Source organism: Pyxicephalus adspersus, chromosome 7 (genome assembly GCF_032062135.1).
Source record: "Pyxicephalus adspersus chromosome 7, UCB_Pads_2.0, whole genome shotgun sequence".
Taxonomy (NCBI): Eukaryota; Metazoa; Chordata; class Amphibia; order Anura; family Pyxicephalidae; genus Pyxicephalus; species Pyxicephalus adspersus.
The window spans coordinates 2,694,282-2,709,690 of NC_092864.1; the positions used below are offsets into that span (position 1 = coordinate 2,694,282).

At 44.9% G+C, this 15,409-nt stretch overlaps 1 protein-coding gene and 1 pseudogene across 4 annotated transcripts in view; one reads left to right on the forward strand and one right to left on the reverse strand.

Moving 5' to 3' along the window:
- Positions 1-7,575: 7,575 nt before the first annotated feature.
- On the forward strand, positions 7,576-9,067 carry LOC140334476 (kinesin-like protein KIF13A pseudogene; annotated as a pseudogene).
- A 2,547-nt stretch (positions 9,068-11,614) lies between these two features.
- Positions 11,615-15,409, reverse strand: part of LOC140334821 (uncharacterized) — an 11,866-nt gene continuing 8,071 nt past the window's right edge. For 3 of the 4 annotated variants that reach the window (XM_072417070.1, XM_072417069.1, XM_072417067.1), the window contains one exon: positions 11,615-13,784. In XM_072417070.1, coding sequence (XP_072273171.1) covers positions 13,524-13,784 — 261 coding nt within the window. In that variant the 3' untranslated portion in view covers positions 11,615-13,523. The remainder of the gene's footprint in view (positions 13,785-15,409) is intronic. The other variant, XM_072417068.1, reaches the window with a different exon arrangement.

Below are 15,409 nucleotides of genomic sequence, written 5' to 3' on the forward strand. Positions count from 1 at the left end.
TCACTGGAGTAGCGGGAGGTATTAGGAATCCGAAGTGCAGAGTATGACGGCATGGTGGCTGAAGCTGTAGCAGGTACAGGAGACCCAGGTAGAAATGAGCGAGCGAGATTTGTAAGTTTGATCTTGCGGTCAATCGCGCCGTTCTCGCTTACCGAACATTTAAGCGAGAACGACTTTGTAATTCTCCATGAGGTCGTGTTCTCACCGAACAAATGAGGGAAAATGCAGGGGGCGAGAACAGTGGCTATTTCTGTCGGGAATGGCATGGCTGGGAGCAAATCATTTGCTCCCAGGATGCAAAGCAAGGCCCAACAGCACAATCAAGAGAGATCTGAGCAAAGAAAGAAGCAGGGAGGGAAGTGCTTTGTGACAGGGACAGGTTAGGAGTCTTCTGTATATCTTGAAATATACAGATTGTGCAGTTTTTGTGCTATCTAGCAAAAAAGCAGAACTTTTTCTGTCCTACTCTCCAAAACAAAAAACAAAACATAGCACTTGCTATCTATCAAAAGGGCCAGAAAAAAATCTGTAAAAATGACTAAGAGCCTGAGGATCTGTCATTACGAATTTCAGAGCAGATTTGAGACCCTTGGAGAGTGTGGTCAGCACTTGCTGGGTGAGGGTTCTGCATCAGTGGCTGGATTTGCAGAGGTTGGCTTAGATAAAAATGAGGATGATGATGATGACCGTGATGTCACCTGGGAACCACTGTTTAGTGTAAGGGCCAGCAGCAGTTCCGAAACAGATACAGAAAGGCAGTAGCAACAGACTGGGGATGGAAGTGACCGTAAATCTGCCTCATGTGAGTCCCAAAGAACACACAGATGAGTGGGCACAAGCAGGGGAACAGTTAGAGACAATGGGCCTGAATCATTAAAGCTGAATCCATCCCAGGTTTGTTGGATCACCCAGCTTCACTGGTGAAAGTGTATTATCCCCAGCCTTGGAGAGCTTTAATGAATCAGGGCCAATGTGACTGTTGGGGAGATGGAGCTGGAGCAGACACAGGGCGTTCTCTTGAAGGAGGTGTAACCACGACATCGTCTCTTCTTCCACCTCCATTGACTCCTTCAACACCTCCAAATGTCATTGCTATTACATCTCAGGAGGCTACTACGTCTAGCCAAACTATTAGCCTTGCAGCTACTGCTGTACTGCATTGTGGATTCTGCTCCCTTCCGTGACCTGATAACCTGTGCCAAGTGTCGGTGAAATATATCAAGCAGGCATTACTTCTCCCCCACAGCTGTTCCCAGTTTACATGTACATGTAATGGGTAACCTCTCCTGGGCATCGGCAATTTCAGTGTCTACTCAAATCTATGTCACCATGGACAGCTGGACAACCAGGCACAGAGTGGGATGCTACCTGTCCTTCACCACTCACTGGGTGGCGGAACCATCCTTCTTTTGCACAAAGAAGAATCCAGATCCCGCTGGGGATGATGATTTATGGATAAAGCCCCTCTCCAAATTCTTCTGAATATAGTCAGACATGGCCTTAGTTTCAGGGATGGAGAGAGGGTAAACTCTACCCTCTGAAGCAGCAGCAGAAAAGATTTGCTGGACAGGATGTAGCCTGGGAAGGCACTCCTGGAAACAGGTGGCTCTCTACAAGAGTATGTCTCTGGTGCTCCATTCAATGATGGCAGAATGTCTACGCAGCCATGGCATTCCCAACATAACTGGATGGATGATGTTGGGAACCACCAAAAAGGAAATAGCCTCAGTTTGCAAAGCCCCAAGTTTCATGGTGAGTGGCACAGTGGTATGCTGGATGCAGTCCGGTAGAGCAGTGTCATTAATCACAGAGAACACCAAAGGGGCACCACAGGGATGTTGTGCCGAGAGACCAGCTGTTGACTGATGAAGTTTCCAGTAGCAATGGTGTCCAAAAGGCCTTGGGTCCAAAAATGATGTCTGTCAGATGATATCCAGACAGGAAAGGTTATTTTGGATGGTGGAGAGGTGGTAGTTTTGCCTAGGGAGCCCTCTCCCCATTTCCCTAGGCACTAGTGTTTGGGGCCTTGAGCTTGTAGTGGCCCTCCCCAGCACAATACAAACGGAGGTTTTGATGCCTGCGACTAACCCGCTCTTCAGGGGTAAGTCAAGCACAGTCTACTTGCATAGGCTCTACTGTAGGGAGAAGAGGTCTTTGGAGCCAATTTAATAGGTCGCCGGACTTTCTGGGTTTCCCGAGCTTGCTGGAAGCGAATATTAATCCAGATATAGGGAGACACCAGGTCATCCAGAGTAGGGAGAAGGTCACAAGCAGCAAGCTCATCTTTAATATTGTCTGAGAGCCCCTGCCGGAAAACTGCCACCAGGGCATAATTGTTCCATTTCAATTCAGATGCCAAGGTTCAGAACTTCACGGCATATTTACCTACCGAGAGGGAGGCTTGACGTAGGCCCAATATTTTTGAGGCTGCAGAAGAGGCCCGGCCAGGTTCATCAAAGACCTTGTGGAAGGTCTGTAGGAAGGCATCGAAGTCCTCCAAAATTGGATCACCCTTTTCCCAGAGGGGCGAAGCCCAAGCCAGGGCCCATCCTAACAAAAAGTAGATGAAGAAAGCCACCTTGGTTTCCTCTGTGGGAAAATTCCACGGCTGCAATTCCAGCTGTATTTGGAACTGGTTAATGAACCCTGAAAGAGGTTGGGGTCACTGGAGTAGCGGGAGGTATTAGGAATCCGAAGTGCAGAGTATGACGGCATGGTGGCTGAAGCTGTAGCAGGTACAGGAGACCCAGGTAGAAAGAGCGAGATTTGTAAGTTTGATCTTGCGGTGAATCGCGCCGTTCTCGCTTACCGAACATTTAAGCGAGAACGACCTTGTAATTCTCCATGAGGCCGTGTTCTCACCGAACAAATGAGGGAAAATGCAGGGGGCGGGAACAGTGGCTATTTTTGTTGGGAATGGCATGGCTGGGAGATAATTATTTGCTCCCAGGATGCACAGCAAGGCCCAACAGCACAATCAAGAGAGATCTGAGCACAGGCATATATACAGGGAAGGAGAGAGGGGTTAGTCACTCGATCTTGTGTTCTGTGTCAGAGAAAGAAGCAGGGAGGGAAGTGCTTTGTGACAGGGACAGGTTAGGAGCCTTCCGTATATCTTAAAATTTACAGATTGCGCAGTTTTTGTGCTATCTGGCAAAAAAGCAGAACTTTTTCTGTCCTACTCTCCAAAAAAAACAGATACTTCATTCTCATAGCACTTGCTATCTGTCAAAAGGGCCAGAAATAAAATCTGTATCTCTGTCAAAAAAAATATGGATATTTTATTTTGATAGCACTTGCTATCTATCAAAAAAGCCAGAACAATTTCTGTATTTTACTCAAATACAAATATTTAATTCTGATACCACTTGCTATTCACCAAAGAAACTGTTTGGTACAGATGCATTTTTCCTTGATCAAGTAAAAGATGAGTGGTAGACGCAGTGGTAGCCACAGCAACTGCAGCAGCAGCAAACCGTTAGAGGCAGCAGTACAAGTTGTCAAACAGGTCTGAGATGTGGCTAAAGACAGGAGTTAGCGTGGCTAATGTGCCTGTATCTCTCCCTTGTTGTTTGATGAAGAGCCTGAGGATCTGTCATTGCGAATTTCAGAGCAGGAGGCAGATTTTGAGACCCTTGGAGAGTGTGGTCAGCACTTGCTCGGTGAGGGTTCTGCATCAGTGGCTGCATTTGCAGAGGTTGGCTTAGATGAAAATGAGGATGATGATGATGACCGTGATGTCACCTGGGAACCACTGGTTAGTGTAAGGGCCAGCAGCAGTTCCGAAACAGATGCAGAAAGGCAGTAGCAACAGACTGGGGATGGAAGTGGCCGTAAATCTGCCTCATGTGAGTCCCAAAGAACACACAGATGAGTGGGCACAAGCAGGGGAACAGTTAGAGACGATTTGACCGTGGGGGAGATGGAGCTGGAGCAGACACAGGGCGTTCTCTTGAAGGAGGTGTAACCACAACATCGTCTCTTCTTCCACCTCCATTGACTCCTTCGACACCTCCAAATGTCATTGCTATTAAATCTCAGGAGGCTACTACGTCTAGCTAAACTATTAGCCTTGAAGCTACTGCTGTACTGATTCTGCTCCCTTCCGTGACCTGATGGCCTGTGCCAAGCGTCGGTGAAATATAACAAGCAGGCATTACTTCTCCCCCACAGCTGTTCCCAGTTTACATGCACATGTAATGGAAAACCTCTCCTGGGCATCGGCATTTTCAGTGTCTAGTCAAATCTACATCACCATGGACAGCTGGACAGCCAGGCACAGAGTGGGACGCTACCTGTCCTTCACCACTCACTGGGTGGCATTGCATAGCTCAGTGGGCAGTAGTCTGCAAGAGGCATTGCAGCACCTAGTACCCCCGCCGAGGGGTGTAGTGGGAAAGCATGGGCCACCCGAGTCTTCTCTCTCCTCTTCCTTCTCCTTCTTTCCTTCTACCTGCAAACCCTCTCTTTTGGACAATCCTCCTGAAAGGCCAGCAGCGGAGGACACTGTGGTTAAGCAGGCACGCCACTACGGCTCCCTCAAGCACACAGGTTGCCAGGCAGTGCTGAAACTGGTGTCCTTTGGGGAGAAAAGTCACACCGTCAGAGAACTTTTGTCTACTTTGCACAGAGAGGTTGAGGCTTGGCTGACGCCCTCCTGGCTCACAACAGGCAGCGTAGTGTGCGTCAACGGGGCCAACCTTGTGGCCGCGCTGCGCATGTGCCACATAACACATATGCCCTGTTTTGCGCACGTACTGAACCTGGTGGTGCAGAAGTTCCTCCGCACGTACCCAGGACTGCAGGACTTACTGAGACAGGCTCGCTCCATCTGTAGCCATGTACGCCGATCTCCTACTGCTGCCACATCGCTTAACAAGATTCAGCGCCAACAGAGGATTCCACCGCATAGACTGCTTTGTAACACTGTGACTAGATGGAACGCCACCTTGCACATGCACATGGAAAGTGGTGATGGGGAGGAGGGAAAGAAATGGGGGAGAAGGATGAGGGTGACATTACACTCCATAGCGCACAGCCAGCATCAGGAGGAGCAAGAAGGGACACTGGCCAGCATCAGGAGGTTCAAGAGGGAGGAGGAGGAGGATGATTATAATAATGATGATGAGGTAGACCATGTTGAGGCTGCTGGAGGACCTGTCCAACCCACATTTTAGCTGTCACGCCCCAGGCATTGTGTGGGCGATGGAACAACAGAAACTGCTGCAGCTTGAAGAGGAGGAGGTGGGTGATGAGGAGGGAGATGTTTTGGTGCCTACTGAGGGACAGGAGGAGGATGAGCCCAGGGAACCCCTCTTTCATATGTGTGTCCACATGTTGCAATGCCTACGGAGGGACCCCCACATTTGCAGCATCAAAAACCGGAATGATTACTGGCTGGCCACCCTCCTGGATCACCGCTACAAAGACAAAATGTCACAGTTTCTACCCAACCCGGCGCAAGAGAAAGAAAAAGGGACCCACCTGAACAGAATACTATGTGACCGGCTGTGTGAGGAGTACCGGGCACCACATTTCACACAGGGAGCTCAGACGGACACCACCTCCACCATATCTTCCTGTAGCAGCGGCAGCAGCATCAGCAGTAGTGCCAGTGGCTGCACATATCCAAAAATGTAGGCCAAGGCAGGGGGGATTTTCTGGATGCCTGGCGGCATAACCATCGAGAACGGATGACACTCTTGATTCACGATTATATTGGCCCTGTTCTGGCTGTTGGTGGTGGTGTTGACGACAGCAGTTTTGAGGAGAATGCCTGTCCTGACAGTAGTGACGCCATTAATATTTGGGTCAACAGGCTTAAAATCTGCCCACGGTTGGCACAGTATGCCATTAAGCTTCTTTTGTGCCCAGAATCCAGTGTTCTGTTCAAAAGAAACTTCAGTGCCGCTGGCGGAGTGGTAATGGACAACCATTCACGACTGGCGCCGGAAAAATGTCAATCACCTCACCTTTTTGAAAATTAACGAAAGGTGGGTGACTAACAACTATCATATCCCCACTGCAGATGTCACTGATTGACTGACACAAGGTTTCACTAGGCCAACCTAGATGCCTCTTTAAATCCACACTGCTCCTGTGCTGAGTCTGTGGCTGCCTATCACCAACACCTTGTCAGCTGAACCTGCCTCGGTTGAATTTTTCCGCTAGTTATCACAACCTCCAGGGGTGGCATTCATTGCCAGTGTCATGCCTGCCATTGTGCCAGCTAGCAATTTACTTTACATTTCTGGTGCTTTGTCTACCTTCCTAACGCCTCCAGCACCACAGACCACAGCAACAGTGCTGGTACACAAAACATCTTGGTCTGGCCCTTCTACGTTTAATCACAAATTTCCAATATTTGAATTTTATACTTCGGGTTGGCATTGACGATGCACTACACCCAGCTCTAGATGTCAGTTACCAATGCGCTCCACACTCTGTCTCAGGGCCCACCGCCTTCTCCTGATGCTGTTGCTGCTGCTGCCTGTCAGTATTCTATTCACTATAATTGTATTAAACACTTCAGGGTGGCATTGATGATGCACTACACCAAGCTCTAAATACCAGTTACCAATGCGGTCCACGCTCCTTCTCAGGGCCCACCGCCTCCTCTTGCTGATGTTGCTGCCGCCTGTCAGTACTTCATTCACTAAAATTGTACACTTCTGGGTGACATTGACGATGCACTACACCCAGCTCTACATGACTCTTACCAATGTGGTCTCCCCGGCCACAGCTGACTAGAGGCCACACACTGCTACTGCTCTCACTGACCCACGCTCCGTCTTTGGTCCTCCATCCTTTTGCCTAATCTCACCACATTACTTGTCACAGAGGTAGGAGACTGGTTGATGGCAGATTGGAGCTCATTCAGACGTTCATCACACCTCCAGAGAAAGTCTATAATTTTAATCCTGAAGAGACTCCTGTTTCTGAATCCACTCACGCAGGTCCTGCATGGAATCAGTCAGAGGAATGTTAACAGGGTCCACGGTAACTGCAAGGCAGGATTGTGGACTCTCTGTGTCACCAGCTCAGTAGGTAGACACATGCATAGGACGAAGAGTCAAAGAAGCTGCCGGGTCTTCACCAAAGCCTCTAGAGGGCACAACTGCCAGGTTGTGGCCCCTGTGCACGCAGAGGCAGGTGACTGGTAACAAGCAGGAAACAAAACGTAGTGCCAGAGGGAAATCCAAAAGAGTCTTCAAACAAGCCAAAGATCTGGGCGGGCAGCAAACAAGGGTTGTCAGGAATCAGGCAAAAGTTCAGGACAGGCAGGGAACAGGAGTTGTCAGGAACAAGCCAAGGACAATACAAGGAATCTGGAACAGGAGAAACAAACAACAGGAACCTGGAAGCAGAGCCAATTGCCTCCTTGTTGAGGCAATTTCCTGTTGCCCTTCACTTCCTTTAAGGGCAGGGCCTGTAAGGAATAAAACCATGTGACCTGCTGCATCCTATCCTACCAGCAGAGGGGGTCCAGGAGACTAGGGTTTGGTGGTGTTCACATCTCCACCAACAGGGAGAGCGCGGCTGCAAAACATACTTGACCTCTGTGGTAGTGGAGCAGCTGACTGGGAGTCACATGACCTGGACCAGGAAGTGTCCTGAGGAGATGATGCCTTACCAGAGCTGGTACTGGCAGCCGGGGAGTGAAAGGTGGGTGGCAGTGATGGAGGCGCAGATCCCCTGAACCTGCAGGGATCTGTGACAACAGCAAAGTGAAAGAGGCTGTGAGGGTTTGTCCTCCTAATCAGCGGGAGGAAGGACTAAACTCGGAGTGCATTGTTCGGGTCAATGGAAACCAGACTTCACTTCTCCCACTCTCTCCCAGCAAAGAAAGAAAGGAAGCCCATATGATCACATTTGACAACTTCCTCATATTTGACAATGATGCCGGGCAGGAGGAAGTTTTTAAACATCTCGGAGATGGAGTTCCTGATAACATTTGGCACGGTTACAATGTCTGCATTGCAGGGTCAGGAAAAACATTTTCAACCTGGTATCACTCCCAGAATTTGTTCTGCTTTGTTCAACAGAGAGTCCCGGGTCTTAGAAACCATCAGGACTGAGGCTTCCTATTTTGAGATATGACGATGAGGGGGTGAGGGATCTTCTGAGGTCCAAAAAACGAAAAAAAAAAAATCTTTGAGTTTGGGAAGATAGGTTACTTGGGCCATAGGTAGAGGAGTTGTCCTGACATGCTGTTCAAAGCTATAGAGAAATTAAATTGCTGCTGGACCAAGGAAATAAGCAGAGGTCCATTGCAGAGACCAAGATGAATGACCAGAGCAGTCGCTCCCATGCTATATTGACCCTGACTGTCACACAAACATGCAATGATTGCAAGTCTGGAGCCTCCAGCGGGTTGGTCAGTAAGGTTAGTCTGGTAGACCTGGCTGGAAGTGAAAGGTCCAACAAATCTGGAGCCCATGGCAGTCAGCTAAAGGAAAGTTCCAATATTAACAAATCCCTCTCCACACTCGGACTAGTCATAAATTCATTGGCTGAAATCTCAGAAAACAAAAGGAAGAGCCAATATGTGAATTATAGGGATTCTGTGCTGACCTGGCTGCTAAAGAACAACCTTGGAGGAAACAGCAAGACGATTATGTTGGCCACGGTCAGTCCTGCAGCAGATAATTATCACGAAACACTCTCTACCCTAAGATATGCTGACACCGCCAAACGAATAGTCAACCAAGCTGTGCTGAATGAGGATGTGAAATTCAAAGCCATAGAAGAGCTACAGGAGGAAATAAAAAGACTTAGACTGCAGCTTACAACAACAGAACAAGTTAGAGGCTTAAGGAAGAAGTAAGGGGTGAAGAACTCAAGGCACAGTTGGGAAAAAAATTGCCTTCTCCAAGATCTGGAAACCTCATGGGAAGAAAAGCTGAAAAGGACGGAAGTAGCCACACAGGAATGGCAGAAAGATTTAGAAAAATGAGCGTCACTCTTAATAAACCGGATGTCGTATTCAGTAATCAATGTTATCCGATCCCACCAGGGGAAAAAATAATTATTCGTAATCTAGAAGCTACTACCAAGGTTGGCTCTGGACCTTTTTAAAGACATCCAGATTCCTGGTGCCGATTGTGAACACTGCATTATCAGGAAGACTAAAGACTGGGGGGGGGGGATTTCTAATTACTTTTGGCAACTCCAAGACCTACGTCAATGGCTTCTTGGCTGAGGTAATGACCCAGATGTGGTATGAAGATAACATACAACTAGTAACAAATGTATTTATTTTACATCTTCCTGACAGACCAAAGCCAGGACATAGAAAGACAAATGTTTCCAGAGGGGAGTTGAGCATAGAAAGGATAGAAAATTACAGGTTGTCTATAATATTTGGAAGATACAATGGGGATGGCAGCACCATTGTGGATGAGAAATCCAAGACAACAGAAGGCCTCACACAAACCCCACCAGCCACCCAAAGCTCAAATGGAACACACAGCCAACCTACTGATATGATTATGATTATGATGAGAAATACAGAATCTGAATACCTGGAGATAGGGGTTGGCACACAGGTTCAATGCCCAACCCAGAATGGTGAGGCCTGTTCTCAAACCGTTCCAGATCTAGGATATCATGTTACATTACTAAGGTAATTTGTTCTTGTTTCATGTAGCAGTAAATTGCACATTGTATATGGTGGTCAGAGGCAATCTCTCTTTTAGGTATCCAACACTGATAGAAAATAACTCACGTAGTAACTCACTCAAGTCTTTGTTGCTGGGTATATTTATTGCAACCTTTTCCAAAGTCTTCTTAGCAGCTGCAGCTTCTGCTTTTATTGAGTGAGATGTGACTGGAGAGAAATGTTACCTTGTGCAATATATCTTTCCAAAGTGTACAGTAACCTATTGTACAACTGGTTACCAATACAACACATGCATTGAGGTATACCTCCTGCTTACCAGCCAGCAGGGTTGTTTACTGTATTGGTCTTTCTGAATCGCTGGTGACAATAGCTGGCTATTTCATAATTATACCCAGCAACAAAGACTTGACTGAGTTACTATGTGAGTTACTTTGCAGTTAGTTAAAAAACTGAGATGTCAAATTCAAAATGAGTATTTTTGAAGTTGGATTCTAAGAAAAACTACAGCATTGCTTCACTTAGGACATGTTCCAACAACCTAACCCCTTCAGCAATTTCAGTGACAATAATATGTATAGGGGCGTTGCAATTAACTGAGCAAGAACTTTAATATTGTGTTTAACTTATCATTCCCAAACTTCTACAGACGAGATCCATGTTCCTATTTTGGGATAGGTTCCCAACTTAACTCGAATAGTTGATCTGTATTGTTGTGACATTTAGTTGTAATTGCTAGACACAAGGGCATCATAAGGGGTAGATCTGAGTCATGTATTCCTGTAACATATTTATGAAATAACAATAACTTTATCTATTTTATCCATCTCTTTGCTACCCTTCTCAGCATTGAGTACGATCAATCAGATCCAGGAACTAACATATCTATTAGGTGAGATCAGCAATGATATACTGTTTGATAAACGCTCCTTGACATGTCTTCATTTTACTTCTCATTTATGTAAGTTTCACTGCTGCTAAAGAAAAGAATTTTCAAGGGCTAGAGTAAAAAACATTGATTTAAATGGCAGATAGATTTCCTTCCAGGACTTCCATCTCATGCCATTCCATCCCATTGGCAAGGCCTGGCATTACAGGTTTACTGGACTTTCCACCAGGCAAAATTTCAATCTTACAAGATTTAGGATAATTGAGCAAAACTTTGAAACCCCTAACTGTGAATTTGCCTATTATTTCACCCCGTGAATGTTTTTACCTTGTTTTCCCTTTTTGTAAAAAGAAAATTCAAAAGTCATCAGTATGCTATGAGCACCGGTTCTTCTGACTGCATATAATTGTGCTCACAGTGCTGGATGGATGGCAAGGAACTAGACCTGGAATGTCCTCCTGTGGGACCTATCTCTGCATTGTGCGGGTAGTATAAAACACCATAAAGAATATTTATTCTTCTGTTAATCCTGATGGCTGTAGTAGAAAAATCCAGGAAATAACATGTAGCGAGATTTAGGAGGATTCCCCATCCTTGAGCCTAACTGAAATCATTCTTGGAAATGGAAGCACTATTGTGTTAGACAACTCACTCACCCCCACTGTAGGAGTTCTTTCAAAATTTTCTGGGCTTCATAGTAGGTGAATTTGCTGGACCCAACTTCCCATGGGTATTGTTCTAGCATTGGGGCCTGGTACAAAAATACCTCCAATGGTGGCCCTAACCCACTGGCATGAAAGGCCGCACAGTTGGGGACCTTGCTAATGTGCTTTTTTTAATAAATTAAAGTGGAGGAAGAGACTCTTCACAATTATACAAATTATTTTTATTATACCTTTGGTGGATACCTTTAAAGCTGCACCAATGAGAAAAAAAGAACCCTCAAAGCAAAAAAGCCAAACCTGGGGGACACAACAAATTTCTTTTATTGGACAAAAATAGAAATTAATAAGCTCAAATTTTTTATTATCCCGGGGCCCCTCACAGTTATAACAGGGTGTTATCTTCCATATACCAGGTCTGTCTATGAAATAAGGAGTCTGATATCATGACTGACATTTATTTATTTTTATGACAATTCTAATGTTTATTCAATATGTTTACTCAATATTCTCTTCATTCACAATGAAGCACCGATGTCGTCTTGTTTTCTACTGGTGGAAGGTGAGGAGCAGATCAGTTTCTGATGTTGTTTTCTTTGCTGCTTCCATTAACACAAAGCATGTTCCTTTATTTACTGATTTTAATTTAGGAAAAAGGAAAATGTCTTAAGGGGCCAAATCTGGTGAATATGGAGGATGTTCCAGCGTAGTAATGTGTTTGTCGGTCACAGGAAGTGCTGTGTGAGAAGGAGCATTGTCCGGATGAAGAATGGAACCATTTCCATATTTCTGCCGTCTTTTACTTATGAGAACGTCCTTATAATAATGTTGGGTCACTGTTATGCCTTCTGGAACCTATTTGGCAAAAATGATGCCCTTCATGTCACAAAAGTTGAAGTTGTTTCCAATGACTGTGGTTTTGTTTCAGGATCATACTGGAAGATCCGGGTTTCAGTACCAAGTAATGACTTGATAAAAAATGTTCAGCTCCACCTCAATTTAAAATTTTACTAAAAATATCAAACGACAGAGAGCATCGGGGTTTGTCCTGCATGTTTGGAGAAGTTTACGCATTCATGGCAAGAGATCTTATTTATCTCACTGCTTGGTTATAGAGAAAGAAACACAATCTCCTCATTTTATAGAAAGACTTCATACATATTTATATACAGTGTAATGATCTGTATACAGAACTCAGGATCCACTGGTATTTAATAAAGTTGGTGCCACTTCTCCAGCTTTGCGGAATATTGGATTATCATTGTATGGAGTTGGCGGCTCTGGATTGCCTCGTGGTGCAGATTTCTATATAGTGTGGTTGCAGCCAGAGTGCCGGAGCTCAGAATAGAAATATTCCAACTATGATGGGATCTGATTTTGATTGAAACAGTCACACAATCAAAGTGGAACTGAAAATCCCAAGTCTGAATCGCTATATTTTTGGATTATATCTGTCTATGCCAATCTGGCCGCCATGACCGTGCTGTGCCCTATTTTATCAGTCATTTCCGGATGTGGTCGTGTTGGAAAGGAGCTTGGACAGCATAAATTTTACATACTGATCCAAGGTCATAATATCTCCAATTTGATTCAGAACCCACTCCAAACAGACCACCCCCAATTGATGGACAACGAGGCTGAAATCCCCCATTACCGAATCAATGCGGAGTAGATCTGCTGGAAATGTGTCTCACCATGTAATCCCCCAGGACCGGTTATCACCCATACACACATTGCTCTCATGTGGCTCCTTCACATTTTGGGCACTGATGCTTTATGCGCCACCTTTAGGTGACATAGTGCAGTACATCTCCATCTGTGAATTATGCCAAGCTGTAGCACAGGGACGTTGGTGCCTGTTGAATATGTGGTGGGTTGGGGAACATCCAATACACTCAAGAAGGTTTTACGGGATATCTAATCCCAAGAACAATGTCAAATATTGCAGCTTGCCTCAAATATTATGACTGTGTTGGTGTTCTTTTTTTTCAAGTGTACCTGGTAATTCCCAAATTTCTCAAACAATGCTATCTGCTTGCACAGCTATCATCTCTGAACTACACAATTCTTCCACCTGTATTTGACAGTAATGGGAACTTTTATTCAAATTAGGAGAAAAGCCTAAGGTGACAACACTACTCCACCACAGATTCAGTCTAGAGAGTGTTGTCACCTTAGGACAGGAAGTGTGTTACTTGCAGGATGGAAAAAAATGGAAGAAAAATCCAGAAAAAATAAATCAAATGCAGCCACATTGAAAGTTTTGTAAATGATGATAAAGTGAATTAACACTGTGGCCTCTCACATTTTCATCATGTAGGAGGTGAATGGAGAGGTGATGTTGGTAGTGGTGTCAGCCCCCTTGAAAGGCGCTGGTTATATTGGTCGGCGGTGTAGGTTGCCAGGCGCTCGTTATATTGGTCAGCGGTGTAGGTTGCCAGGCGCTGGTTATATTGGTCGGCGGTGTAAGTTGCCAGGCACTGGTTATATTGGTCGGCGGTGTAGGTTGCCCAGGTTTTGTGTGATTGTTTGGATGGAGATACACAACTAGGATCACGATGAGCAAAATCACCAGGATTACGAAAATAATGAAGCTGTAGATGAAGCAAGGTTTCTAAAAATGAAATAAAAAGGCAAATGTCATAATACTTATCTGTCATCTTTACTTTTTTCTTAGCCCCCCTACAATTGATCCTGCCCTCCATAAACAGCCCCATGTTGTGATGATGTGTCAACAATGCTGCACTGCTCCTGAATTCAGAGCAGAGTTGTCACTGTTATATGAGAAGAACTGACTGACATTCATCAGCTTGCTAATTGTTTTATCATTTTCTTGTTAACAAACAATAAGTAAATAATATAATTTAATACCAAGAATAAAAGCCAATCACAATGCATACAGCCCACAGCAACCAATACAAGCTATTTACTAGTCTGACTTTCAGAAAGCAAATTCTGATTGGGTATACAAGCACTTAGCTCTTCTCATTGGCTACGCTGTACACTTTAACCATTCTCATTGGCTACACTTTGCAATTGACTAAGCCTGATTGGTTGCACTTTGCCCCTAGCTTTTTATCTGCTTGGGTGATCTGTGCCCATCCCCCCTTCTAATTGTGTTAAGTGTGACCCCTAGGTACTTTTTTGAACTTTTCAAAAAGATCCTTATCTAATGTACAGCGCTGCGTAATATGTTGGCACTATATAAATCCTGTTTAATATTAATAATATTTTGAAATTCATCCGATATTTGTTTCATGGTTTCTGTCAGCCATCTCATTTGTGGATGGCTGACAGATTCATCATCTTCCCCCCAAAAATTCAGAATTTCCCCCTGACATATTTCTAACCCCCCTGGCGTTCTAATTCTGTCCGTATTTTCACACAAACAGCATTACATTTTGTTGCAATTGAAATTTATTTTACATTGAAGGCCTATAATTCTTAGGCAATAAATCACCGAAATATGTCCAATATTGATAAATTTAATAATAAACTTAAAAAAAAAAAACTGTTAAAACAAGGGTGCATAAAAATACTAAAACCTGCAATACAACGGTACAGTAACATCTATAATATATATATAATATAATTATAATTATATATAATGTATATTATATAAAGATTTCTTTTTAATGGATTCAAAATAAATATTTTGTATTGAATCCAACAACGCATGCCCTGACGTCATCGGGAAACCCTGGAGATCATCATGCAGTCACCCTCTGAAGATCGAAAGAAAAAACATGTGTCCCGAGGACCTGCAGGGACGAGCAGGACTCCGGGGGATGCCAAAGGGACAAGGCAAGTGTTTTTTTTAATGTTTTTGGCGACCCTGAGTGTGACTCGGGATTACCGCTGGGGGGGGGGGTTAACTACACTGTCATTTGTCCATCCCCTGAGGCACGTTGTCTTGGTGTTACCTTCATTTCTGCCCTCTCATTTAACGCCTCTAATTGGAACATTTCAAGGTCCTGTCATTTTCACCTAGGCAACATCTACAAATTCCACACCCACCTGTCCCCATAGACCACCAAACTCCCCTTATCATCTCTCGTCTGGACTACTGTAACCTCCTCCTCTCTGGTGTTCCATTAAGGCGATTCTCTCCTCTACAATCTATTATGAATGCTGCAGCCAGACTCATCCATCCTTCCCACCTACCTACCCCATACACAGCCTTCCCACCTACCTACCCCATACACAGCCTGCCCACCTACCTACCCCATACACAGCCTG